Raw genomic sequence first — 9602 nt, forward strand, 5'->3', positions numbered from 1 at the left:
CTGATACAAGCAAAATCCCAAATAGTAAAACTTTTGAAGATAGAACACTCAATTTCAACTCTTTGGCCATTCATAAATTGCAAATTGTAAGACACAGACAAAAAGAAATTTTGTTCCATTTCTGTTGTTCTCTTTCCTAGTTTAAGTGCTTCTTTCTTTGACCTTCACTGTGCGTGATGCTTCACTGCCTTTAGGCCTGAGGATGTGTTACTTGAAGATCACTTGGCACTCCTGGGCCCCGCAGCATCCTTCTAAGACTATCCCAGTCTTAGAAAATCTGCTCTCTTTGCAGTCCAGGCCTGTGATCTTTGCTATTTATCTTGCTTCACTTCTCTTAGGATACCAGCCAGGATCTCTGGATTTTCCCTGTTCTCCAGGAAGGCTGTGAGCAAAGAAATTCCCTTTGCTAGGGCCTCTTTCAGCTTGATTTTGCTGAGGGCCTGTGACAGGAAGAAGCTAATCTGTTTTTGGACATGACACCTGCCCCCCTCATCCTTCCTCAACAGACTGAAAACATGTCAAATGCTCTATCCATTGGAATTTGTAATACTTGAAGCACCCTGTGCTCCTCTGTGAGCTGAGTCCCCTCAACTGCAAATTCACACTGCTCAGATTTGCCCACAGCTGGAGGATGAGAACAGGGAGTTTGCTAACTCCTGAGCTGGTGGGTTTACGCCTCCTGCCTTTGAGGTCCCGGCATGGCCCAGGGTCCACGCAGATGCAGCGAGTAGGTTTCCTTGGAGCTGATTCCCTCGTGGCCAGAGGGAACGGAGCGCCGGAAGAGAGCTGTGGCTTGACAAGCACATCTCAACACTGTATCCGTGTTTGGGATGACAGCCCGTGGCGTAACAGCCTCCAAGGCCAGAGACGAGAAGGGACCTGTCCCTGGGGGGCTGGCAGAGCAGTCGGCTCCCAGAGCTAGACTGAATGAGGCTGGGGGCCGAGGAGAAAGGATGGCTCCAGTAAAGGGAAAAACTTACTTATGAATAAATTCTGAGAGGACTGTTGCTGCTGCGCTCAGACTGGAGCATTTACTGACCCGCTGCTCTGCTGGGCTGCTAGTCTCATCCCGCTCTTCGGCAGTGGCCAGGCCCCTTCCCTTTCCTCAGGGCGGGGAGCTCTACAGCGTGTTGTCCTGAACCGTGCTGCGCATCATCAGGAAAGCCAGACAGGAGCAGAACTTTCCATTAGCCGTGAAATTTGAAATAATAGCTGTGTAATTTGTCCAACAAGAGCCTGCTAAGGAGCTCTGATGCAAAAAATTTTGTCTCTTTCAAGAGGTTTAAGCTAAATACCGCTACCCCTGCCCAAACCTGAAGACATGAGGCTGCAAAGGTTTTGTAGCGAGCTGGAACTGGCTCAAAGCAATGTCCTCTGAACTCAGAAATTGTTTCTTTTTAAGGAACAATCCGAAGGAGAGGGACTAACAAGGCTCAAATAGAGCAAGCCATCTTTCTGAAAAGGGTGGGGGGGGGAGTGAAGGGTGGGATCTCAAGTTCCTGGTAAGCAGAAGACACCTTGCTGCACCGGTCCCTGGTCTCCCTTTTCACGCCACAACCTTCACTAGCACCACAATCAGCTTTGTGACTGTTGTCAACAGTTCGATTACAAACAGGGCTTTCGGGAAAGGGCCGCCCTGGCCTTCAGCGGGACATCGAGGAGGCACCACAACCCGAGGATCCAGCTCAGGTCCAGACTCCAGCTCCGCACGCATGCGGTACAGGTGATGCTCTGCTCTAATCCAAGCGAGCACAAACAAAACTTTTCTATCCTATCGCAGCCCTTGAAGTGCTCAAGGCCAAGGCGTTAACGGAGCTCCAGGGGACGCATTTGGCCAAAGCCTGGGCCTGCGTGTATGTGGGGCGCTCCTGGGGAAGAGCGAGGGGGCGGGGAGCCAAGGAAAAGGGGCAGCTCTGCGGGGCACCGGGCAGCACCGAGCTGGGGAGAGGAAACGTCATCCTGCTCCCTAGCTGGGCCCGGGGGGCTGGAGGCAACGTGGGGCCCTCGCAAGGTGCCCCTAAGGCCATTGTGATGGTGGTGGAAGGTCCGTGGTGACTGTGTCCCTGTTGGGGACAGAGCCCCTCTGGGGTCCCTGCTCAGCAGCGAGCGGATCCCAGGGATGGGCATGGAGGGGGAGGCGAGTGCCTGCTCCCAGCCGGCAGGCAGGCGCCCCAGCACGCAGCGGGGTGAGCCGTGGGGCTCGAGGGAGAGGTGGGCAGCGGGGACAGGACCTGCACAAAGAGCACCAGGATGGTGGGGAAGGGGAGCTGGGGCCAGCCAGCTTGCGCCAGTGCAACCGCCTCCATCGCATGCCCCTCTTCCCCACAGGCGGACCACCAGCAACTGCCTGCAGCCACACAGCGCAGCTGGAGCCCGGCAGCATCCCACCAGGATGAGCTGCTTCTGCCCCCCTGCGCCCTGAGCCCACCAGCCTCCAGCCGCGACACGAAGGTACGGCATCCCGGTCAAGGGCAGCGGCCGCCCGTGTGGGTTAGCGCTGCCCTTAGGGCTTGTCCCAGGGGCTGCGGGGTATTCGCCCCCCAGGACGGATGGAGCACGGCGGGCAGGACCGCAGTAACGCAGCTTTTCTGGTTGGCCTCTATTGCAGAGGGACAGGATGGCAGAAAGGACCGGGAAAATCCAGAGCGCCCAAGGGTTCGTCTTTGCAACCAGAGAGACAGCTGGAGATGTTAAATGGGAGTCTCTGGCAGCCCCACACTTTCAGGGCAAGTTTCCTGAAATGGGGAAACTCCCAGCTGAAAATCCTGCTGGTTTATCCCATCTGCCATACTTAGCACCTCTTCCAGTCAAAGCAGCAGTGTCCCTGGATGCACTTACAGGTAATATGCCAGAAGCTGCAAGTCAAACCAAGCTGCCCAATCTGGAAACATCCCCTGGAGCTTCTCCCAGAGACAGGGCACATGCTGTGAGTGCAGTAGATGACATCCAGCAAGATATCTCCCGGGAGCAACAGCTTAATTTGAACTTGAACCTCTCTGCCCAAATTGCAGCAACAGAAGTTCTGGAGAGAGTATCCAAGAAACTAAAACAGCCTGTGAAGAACTTCAGAGCTGACTCAAGAGAAAACTTCCAATTTGTTTATGGTGCTACAGTGGCTCTGGACTCAGGAAAAAGATGGGAAGAGGAACAGCAAAAGCCATCTCACCTTCCTCTGATTTCCCCTCAGCTTCCCAAGTGGGGTGCTTGTGCCCAAGCCAAGGGAATTGAAGAGCCTGTCCACTCCATGCCTGTGGTCAGGCCTAGGTCTTCAGGATCAGGACAGGGAAAATCTAGGCCACGGCGAAATCGTGGCACCAAGACTACTCGTCCAAGCAGCTGGCAGCTTTCAAGCCACTCCTGCTTTCCCCTGGTAGATGGGAGCATTGCTAGTGGAGAGATCCAAGCCGGACTAGCCTTCAAGGAGCAGGATGAGTGCTTGCCAACTTGCCCAGCAGCATTGAGGCTGTCACAGGCCCCCACCAGGGTTGATTTTGCCAAAGTTTTCAGAGAAACATGCCATGAACAAAAGAGCAGGAAGCTTCCAGCTCCCAAAGCCGTCTCTACCCAGGAGGCCAAGGCACAACCCCTGGACATGGCACCATACAGCTGTGACCTGGTGTTCCACAGCGGAGACCTGCAACTTCCTGAGGTGCAAGCGCCCCTCACCGTTATGCCTGTCCTCACCACCAAAGATACTCCTTTTGCTAAGATCCTGGCAGAACACAGCTCTAAGACCCCTGAAGAAGCCGACACTGGAAGAGCCAGGTTTGCTCAGGGCATCCTCGGTGACCCAGACACGGCAGTGAGGGCTGAGCGCCAGGGTCCTTCCTTGCCTGCTACAGCTCTGGAGGACACAGTCCAGCAGCTCGTGACTGCAGCCTGGAGCCATGCCAAGGATGCAAGCCGAGGACCCAGCCGGCAGCTGGCACAGCCCAAAGCAGACAAAACCACAGAGCAGCATCATGCGGCTGTGGCACAGGGGCTGGTGGCCCACACAGATGGCCCAGTGGCGCCAGCCAGCGGAGTCCCAGAGCAGACCATAAAGCCCGGTGAAACTACATCCCCCACGGCTCCCCAAGGGCCTGACCCACATGCTCACGGTTGCAAGAGGGCTGCCGGCAGGGCCGGTGGGCGAGCTCTCCCTGGCATGGGCCGTGGGCCGTGGCACAAGAGATGGCCGCAGGCAAGGCACGGCGCACGAGGGCAGGCTTTGACCATCATCCCCTGCATTGAAGGCAGGCCACTGAGGATCCATCCAGATGTCACGTCAGAGTATCTCTCAGTGCTTTCTATAAAAACAGAGCCTATTGAGGAGCTCAACAGCAGCTGCCTGGTCCGCACTGGGCAGAGCTTGGCCCAGCTCCGAAAACTCCATCTCTGGAGGAAGAAGGGAGACCAGGAGAGTGAGGATAAGGAAGAGGAGGGTGAGGGGAAACGCTTCACCCTGACAGTGTCAGGACGACTCAATGTCAAACCCAAGGAGGTGAGTGCGAAGGACAGGCTTGGGCAAGGTGACTGGGCAAAAGCTAACATCTCCCAGCATTGGTCCTTTTGGCTTGTAACCTTCCCTCCACCTGGGGTCAGCTGCTGCACCACAATGTGACCACCCAAGCGTCCCTTCCATCCCTGGACCCAGCAGCTGCTGCTGGCTGACCCCCGGGAGGCATTTGCAGTGGGAAATGAAGCTACCTTTACAAAGCTCCCTCTCTCATTTCAGGTCTTCTGCAGGAACTCCTTCCCTAACCTATGGAAACCTGAGCTTACACGAGTGGAGCTCCTCAAGGATGTGACGACCAAGCAGGACTTCATGGAGCGCCTGGTAGTCCACAGTGTCAAGGAGCCCATCATGAGAAAGAAGAGAGACCCGAGAACACTAAAAGACATGGCATTGGACATGGTAGAGGAAGATGATGATGATGAGGAGGAGATTAATGAAGACATTTTAAAAGTGGAGGACTCGCTGATTTGTGAGAAGCACCAGGACATCATGATGAGCAAACAGCAAGAAAATAAAAATGCTTGGGGGCTCAAGAAAAATGCCTCCACCTGCACAATCTGGATGAGACCTAGCTTCCTAAGCAAAGTTGCTTCCACACGCTTCCCAAAGATACCGTACCGATCCTACAGAATGCTTCTCTCCACACCGGCACCTGCAGTAGGGGTGAGTCAGAAGCATGGGGTCAGCACTGCCTACCGTCCACCCAGATGTGTGAGCTGTCTCGTAGTTGGGCGGTGGGTACATAGACCTGCCCCATCCCATGGGCCACCCCTGCCTGTGGTGCCAAATGTCACCCACAGCCCTTTGTATCGCGGCCCACTGGGGAGCTGCCCGTTGCAGCCTCTGGACCAGCCCTGCGACACGTGTTGCCTCGTTGGCCTGCCAGCCACAGGTGCCTTCGCTCAGGACTTGCAGCCGTTCACAACATCCCCGGGCCCTGTACCGCTTCCCCATTCGTCCTGAGTATGGCAGCTTCATGACCCGCAGATGGGTTGTTTTGCTCTCACAATGCAGGTCGCCCGTGAGCGCAGAGCAGATGAGAGTTCATCCTCATCCTTCGCATCAAAGGACAATTCAGGTGTGTATGCAGCACAGCTGAGGCGAGCGTTTCCTGGGGACAGCAGCTTTGAAAGCCACCAAGCTCAGGGCTGCCTAGCCCTGCCTCTCGCAGGAGCCAGGGGGTGGTCACAGTGACCTAGCCATGGTCCCCCCCCAGCCTCAGCAAGGTAAGGATTGAGTGGCGGAGGGCTCCTCCGGCCTCCCAGCCATCCCTTGCTGTCCCATCTCCATGGCACACCACAGCACCCAGTAGCAGTATCCATGGGGGGCCTGGCCATGCCAAGGCCATGATGCCTTGGGGAAGCCCTTGGTGGTGGGCAAGAGGCAGGTGTTTGCCCTGGGCCTGTGCAGACCCTCACCTGTCTCTCCTTCCCCCACAGGCACATTTACCTTCCTGAACTCCCGAGCCTCCAGGCAGCTGCCCTCAATCCTCAGGATGGTGCTTCGGGCTGTGTGCCGAGCTCTCTCCTGCAGCTGTGATCACTCGTGGCAGTGAGAGGACAGGAGGACACGTGTGCCGCACAGCTCCCCTGAGAGCGGGGCTGGCCCTGAGGATGCGCAGCACAAAGAGGGAGAGCAGCAGAGGGGAAAACGATCATGCCAGAGACCTTCAGCTAGCCCCAGAGCACGACCTGCTTCCTGCCTTAGCTCACGGCATGTGAGGAGGACCCATCTGCTTCTATGGGCAGCCAGAGCTACGCTCCCTCCCAGGTGCTACAGGAACACCGCCCCACAGCGCTCCTTTTGTTAGGAAGGACCGGCAAAGGCTGTTAATAAAGACATAAAACAGTTGTCAGCCCAAGCATCAGTTGGACTTGGTACCACTCTGACCCTAGGGCCAGCTGCTTTGCCACCCACCTCAACACTGTACCAGCCTTTCGCTCTGCTTTTGCTGTCAGGAAAGTGCAGGGGACTGGGCTAAAAACCTTGCTGAAATCCTGCTCTTCCATCATCTCTGCAGCCAGGCACCTCGTCAGGCAGAAGCAGCCATGGCCAGTCAGGAAACCCAGACAGGAACAGAGCTTTGCCTCACAGGGAGAGAAAAAGAGCCAAGTGCTGTTCTTCAGCCAGACACAAATAACCACGTAATTTGTCCAGCAAAAGCCTGGTAGGAGTCCCAATGTAGAGCCCTACCATCTCTTTCATTTATGTCCCTAAGGAAGGGGTTTGAGCTAAAAAACAAAACCTCAGCCCTGAACACAAGAGGCCACAAAGGTTTTGCAACAGAAGAGGCTTTTGGAAGGGACACTCAGTCTCATCTGTTGGCAAGATCAAGTTAGTTGAACTGCTCCATTCCAAACCTTCCTGTTGTTGAGGAATAACTGGAATACAGCTTAGGCTAAGGTCAGAGCAGAAGCTTTACTACTGCAACTATAGGAGAACACCCCTCCCCCCCCGCCCCGAGCAGCAGCACGACAGACTGCTGATATCAACTTGGCCCAGGAGAGGCAGTTACAGAGCTGATTATACTTTTGGGTCATGCGACTCGTCCTTCACAGACCTGCAGCTATGCGGATAAGCGCGAGCAGGGAGTGAATCCCTTCAGAAGTGTAAGCTCCAACGATACAGGGAGCATGTTCTTTTGCAGACAATACATTCCTTTGGCAACTGGGTCATGCTGACTTCTGACAGGCCATTGTAGTGGGGTTTTTTTGTTTTTTGTTTTTTTTTTTTTTTTTTGCTAGATAGGCCTGCAAAGGCTGATGAAACATTAACCATTTTATTTCCACAATGTGCTTTAAAAAGCCACAAGGCTTTTTTATTGAAAATATTGCCATTCCTTCTAAATTTATGGTAACTTTCCCTTCCCAGACTGGTCAGCTTGCAGGAGGCAGAACCAGAGGGAATGGAGCCAGAGAAGATACCAAAACTAGAACTTCAGTCTGTAGGTATCGAGGGTGGGAAGGCAGCTGCCTGAAGAAGCTAGGAACAACTGTGGTCTTGACCAGAAGCACCCAGCAGCAGGAGGGGTCCAAACTGTTTTGTTTGTGCACGCTTACTTTGCTGAGAATGAGGAAGTTGGCAAGACTGGTGGCAAAGCTGTTTGCCGTTGGTGTCCTCCACAGGACCCACATCCAAAGAGCCAGGGTGTCTCTCTCCTAGGTGAGTCCCCCTAGAGCCTGCACTGGCACCACCAGTCACCATGCAAAGGCGACCAGGGTGAAGGAAAGGTGCGATGAGCTTGCGAGAGGTGCCAAGGTGACGCACGTCCTCCCACGGCTACAGCAGCTGTTTTCCTTCTGGGACGGGCAGGGTCCAAGAGAGCAGTGCGCTCTGCGTGCTGACCAGGACTAGGCAGGGCTGCCTCTGCGGTTTCTGTTTGATCAGCTCTGCCCAGCTGCTTTGCAGCCAGTAACTACTGCACAGACAAGATAAGAAAGTAGCTCTAGAAGATGCAAGGGGCCTTTAAGATACACAAAGTGAGCCCTGCCTGGAGCCCAGCAGCCACCCCCCACACGCTTCCCGTTTCCCCCAGCTCCCCTTACAGTCTGGTGTCCAAGTCTACCATTAAATTCAATTCATTTAACCCCTTGTGTGCCTTGAGTGTCTCTCTACACCAGTCTCTAACCCTCCCTTTCCTGTGTTGTGGTCACACCTCTGGTGGGAAAATCTTCAATGCCATCTTGAAAAGTTATCTCTGATGACAGAGACCAACACCTTTGTTAATCCAGGAGTGTTCATCTACATCATCCATTTGCAGTATTTGCCAGGGTCCATAGCTTTTCTGATGGAACAGAGGTGGGCGCTTGGTTTTAATAGTTTGCTTACAGAAGTCAGTTCAGTAAAAAAATTTGATTCAGTATTTTTACTCCACCTTTGCCCCCACGCTCTGCAGCCCAGCCCTTTGCACCCAGCTCTTCTCCCACCACCAAGCCTGGGCTCAGCCTCCAGCAGGGAGGACCTCAACCATGCAGCATACCCACTTCTGCTCCTGCAAGCAAAGAGGTGCCTTTATCTCCTTGCTGGTCATTAGCGTGGGTCTTGCTGCTACTACTCAACCCTCCACGCTGCACCCCCGAGCATCCTCAGCACCAGCACAGCCCAGTACCACCTCCACACCCTGCATCCCAGCCCAAACCAGCCCACCCTGCCCCCTCCCAGAAGGGTGAGGCAGTGCCTAAGCTCGACCCGCTTCACTCCTCCCTTACCACCGAGGCGTACACTGGGCAAGCCCCTCAATGACCAGAGGAGCTATGGTAAGAAGAGAGATGCGAGGCAAAGGCACAGCCAGTACAGCACTCTGAAAGAGAAGGGAGAAGTTAAACTATCTTTGCCTAGATGTCCTTATAGCAAAGGTGTTCAAATACTGTACTGAAGCAGTTCAGAAGAGCAGGGAAAAAAAAAGAGAGAGAGAAAAAAAAGGCTCTGCACAAGCAAAATAGTAACAAGGGAACCATTGTAAAAGTGGTAGCAACTCCCCTCAGGTGTCTGGCTGGCAGGTTCTTAAACAAGCAGCTAATCATCCTGTGCCTTATGCATCTCATTTCACTGCTTTAATACTCCCTTGTGTATTCTGGCAGTGCGTGCTGTGGGACTGGAAGATTTCACATTGTTGCTATCTCCCATCCCTAGCAGATGCTAAGGTGGATGTCACCAACTGTTAAGCCTTTCTGATCTTGCTCCTCTTGCCAAATGCCCATGCATCATCACTACATCCTTCTTATCTTGCACACCCCAGTGTCCCCCTGTTGCAGTTCCCCACCCCAGCCAGAGCACCCCAAGCCCCTGAGGCTCCTGGAGTCTTAGACAGCGCAGCACAACACGGTGCTGGTGCAGAGCACTGGCCCACAACACACAAAGGATCAGTACAACACAGAGTCAGAGAGACTTGGGAATAGTTTGGCTGGACACATGACTGACAGCAGCTAAAGCCTTAGCCCAGGAACACCTAGCAAAGGTGACAGAGCCAGCATAAGGAAACCTTCCTGAAAAAGACCTTCCTGGTGAGGGCAGCACAAAGCAGAAAGACAAATTGGTAGACAGCATCCAAGGAGAGAGGAGGCACATGCTGCAAGATGACTGCTGTCTACAGCAGAGCAGATTG

At 54.2% G+C, this 9602-nt stretch overlaps 1 protein-coding gene and 1 long non-coding RNA gene across 2 annotated transcripts; both read left to right on the top strand.

Annotated features, from left to right (window-relative positions):
* The first annotated feature begins 1487 nt into the window (after positions 1 to 1487).
* On the top strand, positions 1488 to 2824 carry LOC134145418 (uncharacterized). The gene is made up of 3 exons (XR_009959604.1): positions 1488 to 1723; positions 2329 to 2451; positions 2609 to 2824. It is a non-coding gene; the product is annotated as an uncharacterized LOC134145418 (long non-coding RNA).
* Positions 2825 to 2845: 21 nt separating this feature from the next.
* Positions 2846 to 8055, top strand: LOC134145482 (uncharacterized). Its single transcript, XM_062585029.1, has 4 exons — positions 2846 to 4483; positions 4718 to 5161; positions 5513 to 5576; positions 5938 to 8055. Exons 1-4 carry the CDS (start codon positions 2846 to 2848, stop codon positions 6051 to 6053), a joined length of 2262 nt encoding a protein of 753 aa, XP_062441013.1. The 3' UTR covers positions 6054 to 8055.
* Positions 8056 to 9602: the final 1547 nt, after the last annotated feature.

Source organism: Rhea pennata, chromosome 11, assembly GCF_028389875.1.
Source record: "Rhea pennata isolate bPtePen1 chromosome 11, bPtePen1.pri, whole genome shotgun sequence".
Lineage (NCBI taxonomy): Eukaryota > Metazoa > Chordata > Aves > Rheiformes > Rheidae > Rhea > Rhea pennata.

Coding starts and splice junctions, on each gene's coding strand:
- LOC134145482 (XM_062585029.1), top strand. CDS start 2,846: ATGCCAGAAGCTGCAAGTCAAACCAAGCTGCCCAATCTGGAAACATCC. Junction 5,162..5,512: donor CACCGGCACCTGCAGTAGGG/GTGAGTCAGAAG, acceptor CTCACAATGCAG/GTCGCCCGTGAGCGCAGAGC. Junction 5,577..5,937: donor CGCATCAAAGGACAATTCAG/GTGTGTATGCAG, acceptor CTTCCCCCACAG/GCACATTTACCTTCCTGAAC.